This window comes from Miniopterus schreibersii (genome assembly GCF_964146895.1).
Source record: "Miniopterus schreibersii genome assembly, chromosome: 4".
NCBI classification, from domain to species: Eukaryota; Metazoa; Chordata; class Mammalia; order Chiroptera; family Miniopteridae; genus Miniopterus; species Miniopterus schreibersii.
In genome coordinates, this window is record NC_138105.1 from 7,860,532 (window position 1) to 7,881,504 (window position 20,973).

At 44.8% G+C, this 20,973-nt stretch overlaps 1 protein-coding gene across 2 annotated transcripts in view; it reads right to left on the reverse strand.

Annotated features, from left to right (window-relative positions):
• The window catches only part of PRSS12 (serine protease 12), a 99,375-nt gene that overhangs the window by 35,131 nt on the left and 43,271 nt on the right, over positions 1-20,973 (reverse strand). For both annotated transcript variants that reach the window (XM_081135387.1, XM_081135386.1), the window contains 3 exons: positions 12,586-12,724; positions 9,994-10,172; positions 7,641-7,797 (listed from right to left, as the gene is read on the reverse strand). In XM_081135387.1, the coding sequence (XP_080991513.1) occupies positions 7,641-7,797; positions 9,994-10,027 (191 nt within the window). In that variant the 5' untranslated portion in view covers positions 10,028-10,172; positions 12,586-12,724. The remainder of the gene's footprint in view (positions 1-7,640; positions 7,798-9,993; positions 10,173-12,585; positions 12,725-20,973) is intronic.

Here is a 20,973-nt window from a genome sequence, read left to right on the forward strand (position 1 = left end):
CATCTTGGATCTCTCCCGTTAATAGTATTTTTAAAACAATGTGTTCAGTGGTTTCAATGTGGGTCTATGTGCTCATAGAAGAGAGCAATCTACATAAATGTTCACGTTTACTGACCCCAGCAAGAGGTCGATTCTCTCCAAGCTGAATCTTTGCACAGCAAAAGTGGATGTGGGAACAGGCCTCAGTGTGAATCTGGGCTCTAAGGTGGACTAACTCCTGGAACTTACCAAAACATTCCAGGCCTAACAGGTTTCTTTTTTTTAAAAAAAATATATATATCTTTATTGATTTCATAGAGAGGAAAGAAGAGGGAGAGAGAGATAGAAACATCAATGATGAGAGAGTCACTGATCGAGCCCGCAACCCAGGCACGTGCCCCGACCGGGAATCGAACCCTGATCGCCTGGATCCCAGGTCGATGCTCAACCGCTGAGCCACGCCCAGCTGGGCCTAAGAGGTTTCTTTTAAATACAGAGATAGTAACTACTCCCTCACAGGGTTGTGAAAACTACACTGAAGTAGGAACTCAGTCAATGTTAGCTCCCTTTCCCTTCCCCGTCTGGCACGTTTGGAAGCTTCCCCTACAGTTGATGGATAATATATCTTCAATGCTAAGCAATTCACCCAAAATTCACTTGGTATTTAGTTTAAACAAATACCACAGTTTCCATTCCTCCCACTCCCGAAAAGGCAGACCTGGGCAAGTGGTGAGGAAGATGGAATCAATTAAAATCTTAGCATTTCCTGGTTCTATGTTGTAAATATTTTTCCTTATTTATTTTAAAGTAACTTTTAAAGTAACATATTTATGGAAGTAATTTGTAGCTCCTAGGACACTGGATAAATCTGTGTTTTTATTATAAGACAGTGGTCCAAAATATCATGAACTTGGGCTTTTTGTGGCAGAGCCTGGAGGCTTCAGTGGTTTACTGCACTCGGTGTTTTACAGAAACAACAGTGTGGCCAAACAAGCTTGTTTTTAGTAAAGAAAGCATTATGTCCCGAGGAAGAGATTTTTATACCAAAATGATCTTGAAATAGTAGGGTATACCAGCTGTGAAAAAATTAAACAGTTGTGACCTGTGAAGATCATGTGAAAGTCAAAGCTCCCTGTCGGGACCAATGCTCTATCCATCGGAACAAGCCCCACCCAGAGGCACACAGCTTAGGTCTCTGAGTGCTTTCTCTCACAGAGGCAGTGGGAGCCACAAAGCCTAGAACTTACTGTCCAGCCTTTTCCAGTAAAGCCCACACTGCCCCTGCCCCAGAGGAGCTGGTTCATGACAGCAGGTGGGATGGACCTAGGGAACACTGAAAGCGGAGAGATTGGACAGAGCCAGGGAACACTGAAAGCAGGAGGGATTGGACGGACCTAGGGAACACTGAAAGTGGGACAGATCGGACGGACCTAGGGAACACTGAAAGTGGGAGAGACCAGACAGAGCTAGGGAACACTGAAAACAGGAGAGATCGGACAGGCTTAGGGAAGACTGAAAGCAGGAGAGACAGGATGGACCCAGGGAAGACTGAAAGCAGGAGAGATAGGATGGACCTAGGGAACACTGAAGGTGGGACAGATCGGACGGACCTAGGGAACACTGAAGGTGGGACAGATCGGACGGACCTAGGGAACACTGAAAGTGGGAGAGACCAGACAGAGCTAGGAAACACTGAAAGCAGGAGAGATAGGACAGGCTTAGGGAAGACTGAAAGCAGGAGAGATAGGATGGACCCAGGGAAGACTGAAAGTGGGAGAGCGGAGGAGGGAGCAGGGTGCTGGTGGCCGGCAGGAGGAAGCCAGACAGGATGGCTGCGGGGAAAGGAGGTCAACAGCTTCCGTGGACCTTGGCCCTGGGATAAATGCTAGAAAAGAAAAAGATTTATTAAAACATTTTCAATGGGCATAAATCATTGCACCAGGATTTGGTGCTATAAGAATACCAGGGACTAATATGAGAGAATATAAAATTTGATCCCAAACTCAACAGAAACAAAAATAAATTCCAGATGTTTCAAAGATGTACAGGAAGGAAGGAAGGGAGGGAGGGAGGGAGGGAGGGAGGGAGGAAGGAAGGAAGGAAGGAAGGAAAGAAGGGGGAGGAGGGAAAGGAGAAGGCAGCAGGCAGGCTAAAGAGCGACTAGAATAAAAACATTTCTCATAGCCTTGGGGTAAGATTCCCTGAGCAATATCAGAAACCTAGACTTCAGAAAACAAGGACTCAAAGAGTTAAATTTGACCACGTACAGATTTAAAACTCCTGTATAGCAAGACACACCCTAATCAGAATCAAAAGGCAAACTGATGCTCTGGAAGAAATATAGGAACTATGTAACAGCAACCAAAGGAAAAAACTCCTAGAAATTAACAATAATAATGTATTGTTATATTATAATGAAAGACAAAACAACCGATATGCGCACACACATACACAAAACAGGCTGCTCACACAAAAAGAAATATCTATGGCCACTGACCATGTGGTAAGATGCACAATTTACAGTGGCCAGATTAAAACTATAATGCATTCCTACCTACACCATTTTTAGAGATTTTAGAGATTAATATCATTTTCACACAATATTTACACTAAAAGGTTACAAACTCAAGGCTTTTTATCCTCAAGAAAAAGTAACCAACCAACCCTAAAATCACCCACTGGCAGAGTGACTCAAGACAGGCTGCACAGAGTAACTGAGATCCACCGTATCTCAAACGTTAAAGATGAGGTGGGCACTCTTTCAAAGACCACTGGGCTGTGTTATTGTCTTCCTTATGTATTTACATATTTTCCACTGTTCATGAACATTATTTTAATGATCACAAAAATGTTTAATTAAACTAATCAGGGGGGAAAAACCCAACTCAAGAACAAAAAACATTAGGAAACAATGATGGAACACAAATTAGGTTTTCTAGCTAATGTTGACGTTACTAAAATTAAGAAGATACTATTTACATACACACACACTCCTTCTGCCAGTCACTGGTACTTCCTGGTGCCATGGACTTCCAGGTGAATTCCAAAGACAGTGTAATTCTGCCCTTAAAGAGACTGTGCAGCACTGGGACAGCAACGTAAAGCCTGTGGGCTGAGGGTCAGTGCCCTGTGAACTGGATGAAGCTGCCTGCTCTGTCCTTCCTTGCGCAATGTCCCCACAGCCCTGGCAGTCCATCTGTGGTGGCAGCCCCCGTGCTGCAGGTTTCTTAGCCTCTGACTAGGGTAAATAGGGGAATAGGTGATCTGACAGAATACAGTTAGCGTTTCCTGTAACACTATTTCAGCGACAGAACAGCAATCCCCAATAAACACAGAGCTGGTTCTATGTCCGATCCTCATCCGAGACATTCCTAAACCTACTTCACTAATCAGACTGTATTTGTATAAAGGTTTGTTGTTACTGTTTTTCATTTTAAAAGGACCAGATAAATAGCCCCATCAAACTAATTCAGTCTCCAGGCCCAGCAACTGCTTTGAATAGGCAATTCCACTGTGCAAGGTGATTACTTGTTAGGTTATGAAAAATTGGTCCTTTAACTGAAAATACCAGTTTGTGACACTTGTAACCTACGGATGAAAGAACTCATTTAAAATGCTTAATAGCCCAGATTTCTCCCTGGAAAACAACCCCTTCCATCTCCAAGAATGGGAGTTGATGGATACTGAATGCTCGCTGTATGCTGGGCACTAGGCTAACAGCTTCACATGTGTTAGCTCATGTAACCCTTCCTAAAACCCATGATGGTACTCTCCCCGCTTTACAGATGAGGAAACTGAGGCCCTGGTGTTAAATCATTTGCCCAGGGCTACACCACTGCTGGATGGTAAAGCCTGCCTGGCTACCCAGCAGTCTCTGAGATGCTCTGCTATCTTCTGGCCTCTTGGGCCTTTTCAATGAGGTGCCCGTGGCCCCTCAAATACTGTCTATCTAAAACATAGTCATTTTCTTCCAAAAACTAACTTTTCTTTCTTGACTTCCCTATTTCTTTCAGCCCCATATTTGTATTTGTTCTTATTAACACATGCCTATTTTGCATAGTGTAATACGAAAGAAAAAATTTCTACATTGTGACCACTAACCTCCAGATTCTGGCTCTTGCCAACAGTCTGACATCTGGATGCTGGGTAATCTCAGAGGGCCCAGCTTCCTCCTCTGTTAAACAGGCCTCTTTCCTGCTCAATAATTTCTTAGACCAGGCTATCTTTATGGTGAATTTTACCAATATTTTAAAAAATTAAGGAACAGTAAAATAAAAAAGCAAAGCAAAAAATTTTTAAAAAGCAATTTGTACCAGAAGAATTTTTATTCTGGCCACCCAATAATACGGTTTTCTAGGAAAATTTTATAGCAAGAAAAAACAAACAAAAAACTAAGAGGAAAGAAGTGTTCACAATTTTTAAATTCCTACGTCAATTACGGCACATCCACACAACGAAATATGTAACAGCCCTAAGCTATGCTTTTACGAGTTCTGGAAGACATAAACAGGAAATGCTTTCATGTTAGTGCATAAAAGCAGCTCTAATTAGGATGTCTCCACCTGGAACTGCACGGTGTGCAGATGCGTCCTCAAGTTCAATTTCCTAACATCTGGCTGCCTTCTTTCCTGCTCCTCTCTCTCCAAGTTCTGGGTTAATCAAATCTCAGGATCTTAAGTACAGTAATTCCTCTGCAAATTTAGGAGGCTTGCCAGCTACCAAAATCTACAGACACCACTGAAAGATGAGCGTGAACAAAGACAACATCTAACAAAGAAACTCATCGCCTCTGCAGGGAGGCATGAGGTAGTCTCCCTCTGGGAGACCAACAAAGCCATAAGACTGGGACGCGCTTCGCTCAAGAACGAATCATAAACGGGGATGAGCAACAGTCACGCTGTCTGCTTACCGTCATGTGCCACTAAAAACAATGCACCTAGAAGTAGTGTGCTTCTAGGGAGCAAATTCTAGAGGAGGAGCAGTTGTAGAATGTTGCTTTAATGCAAATGTGTGAGAGAATTATAAAACCAAGCGGAAGAGAGGCAAATGGACACCGTCGGCTGAGAGCGTCAGAGCACTTAACCGAGGAACGAATCTCTACCCAGCTGTGCGTGGGGTGGGGCGCGGGTGGGGGCGGCTGCACAAGCTTGGGGACGACTTTGTTGCCATGTGTATTTGGAGATATTTTTCCTTTCCTTTTAATCGCTCTTCCAAACATGAATCCCTCATACAAAAGACAGCACTGAGCTAATGCTTAAGAAACATGTATAAACACATGTAAACACGTGTAAACACATGAGAAGGAACCTGCACGCGTTCAGCACCAATATACTCTTCCTTGCGATTCCATCTGTATTTTCTTTATGTAACAGACTGCTTGTCAACGGGGTCTCTGTTTAAGAGCTGTTTGTGTGAGTAGAAAAAATCTTTTCTCCTTTAGAATCACTTCTATAACTGTAAATATAATTAATATTCAATGTGTCATTTAAATGTTATATGCCTTTTACTGAGCAAAAAGCTTTCCTCTTCCCCACAGAAATATAGTAATATGATTTTAAAAATGCCTGATAGCTGAAATTAGAGTAATACATACTATAACTGGTAATGTTAAATTGCTATTACTTACTGTACCCTCGAAATTCTTAAGACTTTGGACAAAGACATGGGCTTCTCAGTAACTCACATGAAAGTCAGTTAGCACATCCTGACCACGTAACTGACACCCGGTGAATGCACACTTTAACCAGAGTGCTTTTAAAACGGGAAATTCAGAGGTACACCTCAGCAAGCAGGAGTTCTGGACGGAGGAACGGTGTCTGACACCCTCACTGCTAAATGGCCAGTATACTTGGAATATTTAATAACGTCTTTCAATTGTAAGAGATGCTAACAGAGTCCTGTGCACGTCCACGTGGCTACGCTTTCAGACACTCCAGCCACACAACAGGACGCGCTCGGAGGGGGAAGTGCAGCTAGGGGGCGCCACGGCCATCTATCTCGGCTGGTCCCAGGGCCGCGCCGCCAACCCAGGCTGCTCTGACTCCAACAGCACCTGAAGCCTGAGGGAAACGGATCCTGAAATTGAAACCCAATCAGAACAGTTTCAAAATATAGCCTTAAAATTTAATGGTTAATAACATTTTTCTCAGAAGCAGCTAGTTGGTCCTATTGCTGACCCATGGAAAGAGTGATCACAGTGCTCACACCACACCCTCAGCACCCCGAGCCATCAGTCCTACAGACCAGGCTGGTCCTGCTTGTGCCTGTCAATACGGGGACTGTGAAATGGCACTGAGGTCCTGGGGTCAGCGACGGGGCACTTCACTTCCCAGCGGAGGAGCTGGTGCTTGGTCTCAGTCTCACCATGGGGCAGCCAGAGCTGCTCCTGACTCCTGGCAAGACGCAAGACGAGAATATATCACCTGCCATGACGTCCAGCCAGACTGCTTGCTGAGGTCCAATCCATCCTTCAGACCAAGGCTCCCATCCCAGGAGTTTCAAGAACCAAGGGAGCAAATATTGCCCCCAGGAGCGGGAGGCACTCTGCAGAGAAGCAGCTTGGTCCCTCTGACAATCAGTGTCCCAAGGAAGAGTGTGCTCTGAACTCAGAGGGACCCTGAGGCCACTGCTCAGCCAGGACAAGGGCTGCTACAGATGGACCACCTGTTAGGACGTTGTGGGGCAGCTACGGAATCTGAATGTGATGGCTGTCAGACACTGTCGGGTGATTATTTGTGATCAGGGCAATGTGGCTACACAGCACAATGTCCTTATTTTTAAGAGATGCAGACAAGTATTTAGAGGTAAAATATCTGTATTTTACTTTAAAATACTTCAATATAAACACAGACTTTTTAAAAAGAGGAATGACTGACTAAAACAACTGCAAAAAAATGAGTCGAGATGGTTCACATCTCAAAGGTGACAACTGTCAAGGAGGACGCGTCACTGGACAGACGGTGCCAGAGAGAGAAGCCCCCAAGTAAGTGCTCAGTGAAAAATCTCATCTCAGGTAAAATACCCAATTTTAAAAGCTCCCCTAAAAGAATTCAGAGACACCTGCAGGCTTGTTACACGGATGCCTAGAATCACTAGAGAGGGACTGGGGACCTGGAGTGGAGCACAGTGCCCCAGGACAGGTACCCCTGCGGACAGGAGCAGCAGGGCGCGCAGACCTTCACGGGCCCCCACGGTACTCGCTGCATCTGACACCCACACGGAAATTATTTACTTTGCTCATCAATCAGCACCCTTTGTTCTGCACACGCCTCACGAATAAGGAAGCTAGGGCAAGGCTCAGACCATGCTGGAAGAGAAGCTGGGCTCCATGATGCCATCCTGTGACGATGGGTCGCCGTGACCAACAGGTCGCCTTGGCGGGCAGCGCCGGCTGTGCCTGGAGCAGTGCGAAGGCTGCGCTGAAGAGCCTGCCAGGCTCAGCCTCTCTGGGGTAGGAACTCCCTGGAACTCAGATAAAACTGGAGACTGTGGAGCACATGCGCACGTCCTCCCAGGGAGCCTGCAGCCCAGTGTGGGGACCAAAGCTGGCTTTCCCATGTGTTCAGGGACACGCACAATCTGCACACACAGCACCCGCCTTCTGTATGGAAATATTAGATTCAGAAGTTAACGCAAACAGGACAAAAACAAGGAAATCGAACCTGAGGCCCAGCTGCCTGCAGACCACTTCTGCATCTAGGTCATCCCACTGGTCGTCGCAGACGGTGCCCCACTGCCCGGCTCGGTACAGCTCCACGCGGCCCTCGCGCACACTGCTCCCGCCAGCCAGGCGCAGAACGGGGGAGGCTGGGCCTGCGCCTGGGAAAGCAAAGGCCGCAGAGTCACAGGGAACAGTAAGACTGGGTCCATCCTGCTTCCTTCCCAGTCTCGGAAACTGAGTAGCATTCACTAAGCCACTCCAGAGACAGCAGGCTCAGGCCGGTCCTGTCAGCACCCACTCGAGTCTAATGTACGCGTAAGTCAGCTAGCACTTATTAGCAAAAAATTAAAGACAGGTTTAATAAGCATAACTGCTCTCAACATTGTATGTTAGCTTCTTACAATTGATGGCTGAATTATGGTAGAAAACAAATTTGCGTAAGTTATTGTGTGTATTTTCCTTTAAAAAACTTGGAAAATATAGAAAAAATAATTTAAAAATGTGTAAGTTTCTTAAGTTATTATATTTTCCCGTCTCCCCACCCCTTACCACTGTGGTAAGTTTAGAGATGAAAGGAAAACAAAATATTCTAAGAGGGCTTTAAAATCACCTACAACCCAGAACGATTATGACATATTACCTTACATTTTTAATGTCGTGTTTTATTTTAAAACATGTGGCTTTCTGGTTTTATAATTGTGAAAATACAGAAAAGCTCAAGGACAAAACTGAGTCAACATCCCACATCCTCCCAACAAACCCACAAAGAATCATTTGAAAGAAAATTCCATGAGATAGCTGACTCATGTTTAACTTTTGGACAAATAAAACCCCCAGATGTTTTCGTGGAGGTTGCTGTTTCCCATGTTCAGTGCCCACACAGTGTCCTGCTCTGCACGTGCTGGAAGGGCATAGGTACCAGGAGACAAGACACTAAATGTAATTTCCCAACTAAAAAAAAATGCATTAAAGTCTGCTCTGGGCCTTGAGGCAGACTCAGTGTTTGCTGGTTTGAGCTATTTGCTTTCTTGGTCTCATTTACTTTTCCATAAGAGTATCTTTCTCTCATTCTCACTTCAAATTTATCTCAAGCTTCTATATTTTATATAGGCTGATAAATGACCTTAAATTTATCTTTGTGACCATAATTTAAACAAGTGGATAGCTTATAGAGAGTAGAAATAATTTTTTAAAAGTAGAGAAATCTACCAAAAGAAGAATAGTTATTGTTTTTAAGATTTTGCTTACCTCACTACCTGAAAATGTTGACCATTTTATCAATCAGGTTAACCCAGAATACAAGCAATAATCTACAAAAAGGCAGTGCACTGTAGAGCCCAAGCCACACCATCCCAAAGATGCAATACACACACCTTTACTGGCCAAAAGCAGCCTCAGCCAAAGGAACAAGGGAAGAGAAGGGAAACCTACGAGACATCCAGGTGGAACATGCGCCCGGCCACCCAGAAAGGTCTGCAGGTCTCAGAGCACATCCTGCACAGCCCCACACACCCGCACAGCTCCCCACAAGCCCTGCCTGGCCCCACACACCCTGCAGGGTCCCTGTTCCACAGCGGCAAGGGTGCCTCCAGACAGCTCACAGTGAGGACAGTTTCTAAACTGGGTCTCTAGGTTCTGTGGTGGGAGCTTCTCTCTCCCCCTCCTGACACTTGCACTCAAACAGAAACCACTGCCCAGGGCTGGCTGCTAGCACTTCAAGACCTGGGACATCTGGTCACACTGCTGTCTCCCAGGAAAATGCAAAAAGGGATTCTGTGTCAGTGTGGTGGTTCCGGGTTGTGATCGCACATTAAAATACACCACAGTCCCCAGAAAACCCACCCGCCTTTGTGAGGGCAGCTGCTCCCCCTCTTATGTTCCTATGAACGCATGTGTATCTGTGGACTGAAGCCGTTCTGCTGGCCACCTCATGCCTGTACATGGTGCTTAAAGGTCATTCCATAAAACCCAAAGGGGAACTGGCACCATGATCACACTTTGCCCTATAAAGCGGAAACATCTTGCTATAGTTGCTGCATTTATCTTTGGTCTCAAGCTGATTTTCTACCATGACGCCATCATGATTTTCCGTTACCAAAACAAGTGTTTCCTACCCAGCATATAATTTTTCTGTGAGCAAGTTAGATAAAACAGAAAGCATGCTAATTGTGAGGTTGAACGGAATTCAATTTGTCAGACACACTCCTACGAAGACTAACTGTGAGTGAAGAACGCGCTGGCTCAGGCTCACGTCTGTATGTACACCTCCCGGGAAGGGGTTTAAGGAGACGCCTTTATCATCTGGACTCACGCTGAAAACACAATGAAGGGAAACAAGAACATATCTTTTTTACCATGGGAAGAGCTGCACCTGACAGCAGCTGCCATCTTCTGAGGACACGCCCCGCCCTGCCAGGTATCCTTTTCGCAGAGCAGAATGTTTTCTTCATCTCCACGGCAACGGACGCTGCTCCAGTGAACGGGAGCAAGGCCCTGGCCGGAAAACGGGGTGTGTTTCGCCACTCCTTTTCTTCTGCAAGTACAATGATCGATGTTAGGTTTATCAAAGGTAGGAGAATTTTTATCAAATCATTTAGATATTTTAAAATGGAAGAAATCCATAAAGATGGAAGAGTAAGAAAAAGAGAAACATATGGGTTACATAAGTTTCAAGGAAATCACACTCGGGTGGATGGCCCATGGCCATCTTCTTAGTAATCTTGAACCACCAATGAACGGCATGCATAGGCCTTGGCTGTCTACGGCTGATGTTAGAAGAAAATGGGCAGATACAACGGAGATGAAAAGGGGACCTGGGTGGCTGTGGGAGGAGTATGTCACTGCCTGAGACCTGTAGTCTAGAATGGACTCAGCTCAGATCACTCCTCGCTGAGTCTGTCCAGGCTGCCTTCGGTCATAGGAAAGAAGTCTGGGTGCTCAAAGAGTCCTTCTTACTCCCATATGTTAACCTAGATTTTCAAAATGATTATTATTACTATGTCTAAGCAAGCTAGTATCAAGAGAAGTCCATCCACATTTTTAAAACCTTATATACAGTATATGCTAGAAGCCTTTGAAACTAATTAATAAATTAATAACATGCAGATAAGCTCTGCTTTTAACACATCTAATTGACATGCTTTTATATGTACAAATAGAAATTAAATTTTAAAAAGATTTGATAGTAACCTGATTAACATGGTAATCTCTAGAACTGTCTCCATGCAACAGCTTCCATCCACCCCACAGTAAATATTTGGAGTATGTCTAAAACATGACTGTGTCCCCAGGCTGCTCTGCTCCTACTGTGAAACTCTGACTAAAAGTGACCACTCAGTCCAGCTGGTGTGGCTCGGTGGTTAAGAGTCCGCCCATGAATGGAGAGGTCACCAGTTCAATTCCCTGTCAGGGAACATGCCCGGGTTGTGGGCTGGATGCCCAGTAGGGGGAGTGCAGGATGCAGCCAATCGATGTTTCTCTCTGTCCCTCTCCCTTCCTCTCTCTCTCAAATCAATAAAATCATATTCAAAGAACAAAAAACAAAAAAATACAAGGTACCACTCAGAGATGCTGTAAGCAACACAGTTGTCTGAAGTGTGCGTTTGCAGAATGGAGGTCTGTGCACTCTCGTCCGTCGGTGGACTGGTAGCCACCCTGGACTCCACCATCCACTACATGCTCTTGCTTCTCCAAGTCAGAGCCTCAGGGCACAGTGTTCCTCCTGGATTCTCAGGGGGAACCAAGGCACACACAGATGTGTGTATGAAGGAAGACACTGACGTCTACACACTGGTCACAACCTCAGGCTCTCCAAGAAAAAGCGTCAACATTCTTTGTGCGAAAAACACCCATTGATACAATCAGTAGCTAACATTCCTAAATAGCGCACTTACATGCCCCGGCCTTCTCCTTCCCAATTTATACCCACGCTCGCTTTTAAAACTAGTTAGGTAATTAGGTACATTAACCCTGTTTGCTGCTCTAATAGCATCAAAAGTCCAAACAAAACGTAAGCCTTCAAGGTTTGCCTCTATTACACGCATTCCTCCCCCTCCTCATGGGAAGGCAGGAGCAAACTGGCAAAGATCTTAACAATTTCACTAGAGTTGAGCAACGTTTTCATTGCTATCATGGTACTAGATATTATCACTCTCTGATTATTAATGCAGAATATTTGACAACTGCAAACCTTTCTTTCAGGCTTTTAGACCTGCACTTTTTATAACAAGATATTTCTGATGTTTTCTAAAGATCTCTGGACATAAAGGCCAAGAAAAACATACGGCACGTGTAGTTAGAAAAAGAAATGAAACACAAAATCAGAACAATAAGAATAACAAAATAAAACTTTTGTTCCAAAACGGAGCCCCTGCTCCTGGTGAAACCCCTGGGCCCAGGCACCGAGGTGCTGGGCCTGGGGCCAGCATGGGCACTGATCTGTTTTAGTGAGAGTGCTCAGGGTTGCGGGGAGCCAACGTCACCCCAAACTATCAGGACAAGAGCACAGGTGAACGTCACCTCCCTCACACAGAAACACGGAATCTGGGGGAGCTGAAAGGAGAGAGAGAAGAGCAAGGGGCAGCAGCCTCTTGACATGAGCGTGTTAATCACGGCTCCTGAGGAATTAGTTCTGGAACCAGAGGCCCTGCTTCCTAGGACTAAACAACTGTCTGCTTAAAGAGAAAGACCAAAAGTTGGTTTCTACTTCTGCCCACCAAGCATGGCCCACTTCCTGCCGGCAGGGGTAGCGAGATGTGGGGTGCACTGTGAGTACACGCGGGGTGCCAGCTCATTCCCTCCCGGCCCTACCTCTGGGCTCTGCTGAGGAAAGCGAGAGTGAGACTGGGGAAGGAAGAGGGGACCTTTCCACAGTAACTCGGTGCGCGTCATTCTCGGACACTCGCAGGCTGGCCTGTGCGAGGACAGGACCAGGACGGGGAACTCACCCCAGCTGTAGCTGGTGACAGACGACGGCAGCATCGGCGTCATCCCAGTGGCTGCTGCAGACTGTGCCCCAGGCTCCACTGGCAAACACCTCCACTGTGCCTTCCAACTCATCCGGGCCACCACGAAGTCGCACCAACCCTGAAATGCAGAAGGACCCCAGGCCCTTTAATGGCGATGATCGAGTGAACGTACTAGACGGGCCCTCACTTAACATACTTCTCCACGGAGGTGGCGCAAGACCAGCCAGAGTGGCTTGGCCTCCACTCTTCAGAACGAGGCTCTTCCTTTAAATGAGGATTCAGCAGGGCTTATGGGGTTTAGTGGGGTTTTTGGTGGGAAGGGGGGTAATTAACAGGCTCATGTCAATGCTAATTACACTGCAGTTTTTATCTGGGCGAAGAGAAAGTGCAGCTGTAATTTGAAGGGGAAGTGGGAGTGCGTGACTGACTCCGACACCGCATCCCGAGCCGCAGGTTACATCTGCAGGAAGCTCTCACCCCTCACACATCACCTCCCGTCCCCACGTGAGCTCATGTAAGGAACAGAAACAAAATTCAGGGCTCTGCCCGTAACTTCGCTGCCACTGTCTGGGTCCTATCTCCTTCTACCTGATTTCTTCCTCCACGAGAAAACAATAAAATGCTTTTCCCCCTTCAAGCAGCATAAACCAAAGATATGGCTATGATTCCCAAACCGTGCTTGCGTGGAAACAGGCCTAACGTCAGTCTGAGGGGACTGTCACCAGGTAGAGTGGCTGGAGTGACTTCCCCTCACAGACCATCCCCACCCAGCTGCTCCATCGCCCACGGTTTGAGTCACCTTTTCAGGCTTAAAAGGGGCAAAATTTAAGTTCAAGAACCACTCAGAAAATAAAATGTTAAGTTCCATTCAGTGTGGACCAGGCCCTGCACTGCTCTTCCCGTTGGCCCTGGCGGACGGGGCCGACACCTAGGGCAGCAGCTGGCAACAATGTCCGAGGGAATCAAACTCGGACAGCTGAAGAATTTCACAAAATCCTGTGAAAAGTCACTTAGAAACGCCTTTACCTTCATAGGTAAAGAAATTAAGTCCTACCAAAAAAATCCCGGTATGTTTTGCATATTTCAAAGTTATTATATTTGGATTTAAAACAATTTTCCAAAAACACTCGATTCACAAACGATCCCTTCATCTCACTAGCACCAGCCTTGTCACCAACAACTATTCTTCCCACATCACCATCCCCGAACATGTAACTGTCTAAGAGAAACATCCTATTTCTCATGACAAGCAGTCATTTCATTCAAAGGAAAGGGGACGATAAATGGAGACAAGCACCACGGCCGGATCCTGACTGTTCGGGGAGAGCGTGGGCCTGGCGCTACCGGGCAGGTCATCTGACACCCTGACCTTCAGTTCAGGCTGGGCAGAGGAAGCGGCTCAGAGCAAAGTGTGAACCGCTGAGCACTTTTAAAGAGACACAACTGAAGAGTTTAGCTGAACTTCAGTATGTTTTAATCATAAGACCTCTTCTACACAAAGCCACATAAATCACCATAGTATGTATATCACCAATGCCAGCAGTTTATTTCATTCCAAGGAATCTGTTTGTTTACCTCAAACCGACATTATCTGAGATAATACATTTAATCTATTATCTCTTTATTAACCCAAAGCCACCACCACCAAATTACTCATGTCAAAGGTTGGAAGAAAGATCTGGTAGTGAAAACAAATGGAACTCAACTTAAGCAGGTTAAATAACCCTAATGAATGTAAAAGGGTGCCTCAGTCACTAACCAGCAAGCAAGAAGAAAGGATTAGGCAGCCAGAGGCAAGAAGGAGGAAACTGCATAAAGCCTGCTGTCACCAGGACATCAGTCTGAGGCAAAGACAGTGCTGGCAGGCCTCCAGCCATCTCTCCCACCACTTCTCAGGTGCTGCAAACCTGCCCGAAGCCTGCTCCCCGGAGCTGCATCTGTTGGACAGTAGGGACCTGCAGCTCTCCTCCAGCTTCCCTTCAACAAGTGACCACAGATGCCTGCAGGCAGGAAAGGCAATCTGCATGCCAGTGACTGATAAATTCTCCTCCAGAATCCACACAGCACCGGAATCCACACAGCACCAGCACCCCCAGTGCACACCTTCCTGGCAGCTCCCTCCAGCCAGTTTATCCCTCCCTGAACAATTTCTAAAGTACTCTGAGACATCTACCTTGCACTCAGAGCATTTCCTAATGGTTATAATTCTATGAGTCCTCAATTCTTCTAAAATTTTGTGCAAGAGTTTTCTGGCATTTTTTTTAAATCAATATAGCCCTGACCTTGTGGCTCGCCAGTTGGCTGGAGCGTTGTCCTGTACACCAAAAAGGCTGCGGGTTCCATTCTCGGTCCGGGTGCATACAGGAGGCAACTGATCATGGTTTTTTTCTCACATTGATGTTTCTCTCTCTTTCTCTCTTTCTCTCTCTCTCTTCCTCTCTCTCTAAAATCAATAAAAGCATATCCTGGGGTGAGGATTTTAAAAAAGTCAGTACAATATGTTCCAAAATGATAAAAGTGTGAACATAACTTACACTGTACACATTTAAAGTAAGAAGTTATTTCTTTGTTTTGGTTTTACTTTGTTCTTGCTTCATTTATTCTCTTAAAATGGTTGAGGCGATGGAGATTCTGAAAACAGTAATTCATTTCCCTCAGCTTATGGCTGAGGACACTGTGGACCAGTCACCTGAGCAGCTGCAGAGCAGTGGGTACTGTCCCCTGATCCCCCACCACTGCACCCGGTCTCCAAACTCGGGCAAAGAGCCTGCGGCATAACAAGCGCCTGCTGCTCCTGCCGGGATCAGTCACTTTCAGAGTTGTGCCGCGCCGGCTTTCACCACGCTGTGTGAGAGATGACAGCCAATCTGGCCAGCGTTCTGCGGGAAGACGTCAGCCAGCAGGAGCACAGGGCAGCCTGGAGAGTCTGTGCTGGGGACACAGGAGAGGGGCCTTCCCGGCTCTCCTTTGAGCCTGGGCCTCCAGGGGGCACTGCTCTGTCCCATGAGCTGCACAAATGTTAGGAGGAGCATGCGTTTGCACAAACCTAAGGGTGCACAATTACAAGGTAAAGAGGGAAAATATCCTTAGCTCAACGGAAAAAAAAAAAAAAAAAAAGAATAAAGCAATCCAGAAAGGTCACCACCTGGTGAACTCATTTCCATTGCTAACATACTAACAATAAAATTCTTCAGGTACATTCTAGGCCAATTTCTTTGTTTGGCAAATGTTCAATTGTCACAATCTCTTACTATCAAAACCTGACGCCCTTCCTTGGCTCCCACTCTCTCCTCCAGCTGAGCACTCCATGTGCTCCCACCAGTCTCAGCTAACGTCTCTGGACCACACCCCAGCGACCCAGGACTAGGCTGTGTTTAAGTGTCTCAAGTGCCATTTGGGTGGAAACTCCTCTAAATATTCCTATTTTTAAAATGTGTTACCAGTAGTAATTGATAATCTGAAGTCTCAAACGGAGGTTTTAGGTCAGCAGTAACAGGCATAACCAATATACAGACCAAACCAGTAATAGAAGAGTCTGCAACTGTAAAGCTACTCATGATGGCAAGTCATGGACAGGAGCCCTGAGCTCCTGAAATGAACTGGTGCAAAAAATAGTCAAAAAGCAATCCATTGTAACAAGTCTGCTGGTACAACCACCTAAAGGTGAAATGTGCCCAGGTCCAGGATTGATCAGAATTCTGCTATCTTGTCTGCCAAACATGTTGAACTTACTGTCATTTTACTATACTATTATTTTTCTTCCATGTAGATATATCTCCAGATTTATAAAGAAAAGGGAACAGAAAAGATTCATGTTAAAGAAATTTGCTTTATGGGCAACTTTGCTAAAAAACAGAAATTCCCCAAACAAAAAGACACTGCAGAGGGGTTCCCTCTGACCATTTCACCAGTCTCAGTCGATGCAGGTAATCTAGAGAGGCACATCAGGCTAGATTAAAATTCCCCTCAGTCTCAATGGGTTTTCGGTTCTTAAGGCTACTGTAATGGGTTGAATTCTATCCCCCAAGAAGATGCTGAAGACCTAACTCCCAGGACCTATGGATGTGACCTTATTTGGAAACAGGGTCTTTGAGGATGACCATTTAAGATGAGGTCATTAGGATGGGCTTTAATCCAGTATGACTGGGTTCTTGTAGAAAGGGGAAATCTGGGCACAGACACACACACGGGGAGAACACCACCCACCCCCAGCCAAGAAGCTACCAGAGGGTGGGAGAGAGCCCAGGAACAGAGCCTGCCCTGGGCCCTCAGGCCTGGCTCTGCAGACACCTTCATCTTGGGCTTCTAGGGTCCAGAACTGTGAACCAATAAGTTCCTGTTGTTTAAGCCTCTCGTTTTGTGGGACTTGTTACAGCAGCCCAAGCAAACTAATCAAGCCGTCATGGTGTCCCCTCCCTGGACAATCTACCTCCTCACACTCCAGACTTCAGGGAGGCCTACAAGAAATAGCAGGAAAGAAACCAAAGGTCAGCTATCTTTGTTCTCTAAATCCAGCTCACTCCAAAGTAAACCAAGTGAAAAGATAGGCCTCCTTAGTTACCTTCTCAAGATGTACTTACAGAATAGCACTGACTCACCTGAAGAGGAAGAAAAACACAGCAAAAACAAAGACCTGTCTCCATAGGGTTTTCTGAATAGAACTGATAATACATATTTTAATCTTTTAAAAATCAGTTTGACAAATGAGTAAAAGAAAATTAACATTATCACATAAACTCTTTCTCATCTATTACTGAACTTCACAGAGGCACAAAATAATAAACTTTGGTCATATCTATTGTTCCGGTGGAATCAGAAAAAATGCATGCTGGAGACATCGAGCTATCATCTGATCCTTGATAGGAGCATATGTAAAACTGACAGCGACATAGAAATTTCAGTTTGTGATCTATTAGAAAAAAGAAAATGTCTATTACATGTTGGACAATTTAGTACACACACGTCACATGTGAGTTAAACATAATCTATATCTTATACCAAAAGCAACACTGGAATACACTAAATGTTTCTTAAGTACAGTTGGTGGGAGCTAGATTAATTCTGATGTTATTTTCTTCCTACACTCTACCTGACAACACTAAGGTATACTACTATTTTTGTCTATGATTATATTTCCCCATAACTGAAACCAGTTTAAGCATGGTGAAACAGATTTTACTGAAATCATGCCACGTCAAAATGAAATAAAATTATTTTTAACATATGGAGCAGTCCCCTGCACAGAGATCCAACGGAACTGTATCTGCCTCCATTAGCTCACATCTATAATTCATACTAATTGCCATGTATTATTTATGTAGATACTGTTAGTACTGAGAAAAAAAAATCTGAACTGGTCTAGTTCAAAATACAAGCATATCCTCTGAATAGCAATTCTACCCATTTACACTGGGCTTATCAGAAACTTATAAATCTTATCAAGTATTCTCTGGTTTGGAACATTATACAGTATTATACAAAAGAAGAAGACTCTATGCATTAATTTATGGTGTACTAACAACAGATGAATGTACCCACCCTCGCAGAAACCTCACAAGCGATGTGTGAGAACTGCTCACGCGTGAACAGATGGTACGAGTGTCACCATCATATGTATATCACTGGGAGACGAAACAGACTCCACCTCAAGTAACCCTCTTCTGCCTCCCGGGGCGGGAATCACACGAAAGGCAATGAAAATGCTCAGGATTCTTCTGACACCTCAGCCGGCCTGTGGGTGTCCTCAACCGGAGGACACGGGTGATTTCTTAGGCATCTTTGTAAAGTCTGCTCCTGGTGTGAACTCAGCAAACATTCAGTGACTCTACCCTCGCCTTGTTACATGAATCAGCATTTTCCACTCTTGGTAATCCTAATAAAAAGTACTGAGGCTGAATGTGTAGGCATGGCTTGTAGGAGGAAAAATCTCATTACTTTAGTGCTTTGCATACAATAATTGTTCTTAATAGTGTGCTGATTTGCGGAAGAGGGGAGAGGGGTGAGAGGAGGAAACTACTCTGGAAAAGTAAGATGCTAAAGAGGCAAAAGTCAACATTTTCTGACTTTCAGGTATAGATTTCTATGATGCATGATCTGTATATTGCATTGTGTGCCCACCATCCAAAGTCAAATCATCTTCAGTCACCATATATTTGACCCCCTTTACCCTCTACTATTCCCACCCCCCTTCCCTCTAGTTACCACTATACTATTGTCTGTGTGATGAGTTTTAGTTTTATATCCCACATGTAAGTGATATGATACGGTTCTTAGGTTTTTCTGCCTGACTTATTTCACTTAGCATGATATTCTCAAGATCAATCCATGCTATCACAAATGGCAGTGCTTCATCTTTTTTACGGCTGAATAGTATTCCATTGTATATTTGTACCACATTTTCTTTATCCAATCATCTATGGAAGAACACTTTGGTTGTCTCCATATCTTGGCCACTGTGAATAATGTTGCAATGAACATAAGAGTGCATACATCTTTGTAAATAAGTGTTTTTGAGTTTTTCAGGTAAATACCCAGAAAAAGGATGGTTGGGTCATATGGTAGCTCTATTCTTAACTTTTTGAGGAACTGCCAGACTTTTCCATAGTGGCTGTACCAAGTTTACATCCCCGCCAGCAGTGAGTGAGGGTTCCCTTTTCTCCACAATCTCTCCAACACTTATTACTTGTCTTATTGGTAATAGCCATTCTAACAGGTGTGAGGCGGTATCTCATTGTAGTTTTGATTTGTATTTCCCTAACAGCTAGTGAGGTTGAAGATCCTGTCATTTATCTGTTGGCCATTTGTATGTCTTCTTGGGAGAAGTGTCTGTTTAGGTCTGCCCATTTTTAATTGGCTTGTTTATTGAGTTTTATGAATTCTTTATATATTTTGGATAGTAAACCTTTGTTGGAGCTATTGTTTGCACATATCTTCTCCCAAAGTTGGTTGCCTTTTTGTTTTGTTGGGGGTTTCTTTTGCTGTGCAGAAGCTTTTTAGTTTGATATAGTCCCATTCTTTTATTTTTGCCTTTACTTTCCTTGCCTTTGGGGTCAAATTCATAAAATCTTCCCTAAGATCAAGGTCCAAAAATTAGTACCTGTTTTCTTTTATGTAATTTATGTAATTTATATATTACCTATATTTAGGTCTTAGATCCATTTTGAATTAATTTTTGTGCACAGGGAGAGTCTATAATCTAGTTTCACTCTTTTGCATGTGGCTTTCCAATTTTCTGAGCACCATTTACTGAAGAGGCTTTCTTTTCTCCATTGTAGGTTTCTGGCTCCCTTGTAAAAAATTATTTGGCCATATACATGTGGTTTTATTTCAGGGAAGTAAAAGTATTTTATATCTGCCTTAGCCTGAAAAACAGATTGAGCTCAATATTTAAAATCCAGCCAGGAAATGTATCAAATCTGGCTTTGCTAATAAATGTTTTTCAGCACCTGCTAAACATAATCAAAATGCAGCATTTTTTTAAGGGACAGCTTACAACCAACTTTTTAATTAGCATTCACTTCAAACACCAGATGGACATGGAAGAGTCCAGTCTGTGAACAACTGTTCTTCCCATCGTCTGCTGCGTCCACCTGCAGCAGGAGGTTTGGGTGGGTAGGTACATATGAACAGATCAGCGTGACACGGCAGAACATCAGATCCATGCACCATTCTTCCTGGTAGAATGCCAATTATTAGAGCATTATCATTTATTGTACCTGTTTCACCCCTCAGTCACCAGTCGCCTACAGTTGGGTTCCACCTGTGCGCTGTAATGAAGAGGACCCCGTGACACAGAGTCAAGCAAGCTGCCTGCCTGCCACGACCATGGAGACGGAGACTCCCCCTCCTAGTCAGGTGTTGTCGAGGACATCATTGCCTATTCACTCTTCCTGCAGACACGTGAAAACAACCTGGCTTGGGTTCAGTTCAGAACGTAACCTGGTGAACCAGGCTGCTGTTATCTCACACTGGTCAAATGGACACCAGGGGTGCCATTTTCCTACCCACACACAAGGGAACATGCTTGACCCTAACCTAGCAGGACTAAGTCACAGAAGGGTGGATGCACTCGACAAACAGTTCCCTTCCTCCCTCCTTTCAGACTAGGGGGTTTTTGGGCCACATGGGAATTCCCACATGTTTACATAACTAAAGAACTAGAGCTAAAGGAGCCTTGAGGTGACGATGTGCACCACCGTGTAATGCTGCTGTGAGAATTAAGTGAGAAAATCAGTGTGCAACTCGCTGAGCCCAGCACCCAGCACACAGTGAATGCGCGGCTACCCCAGGCAGCTAACTGACCAGGCCGGGCTGTGGCAGCGCTGCTCAGAGCTGGCCAAGTCCTCTGAATGAGCCTGTTCAAAAACT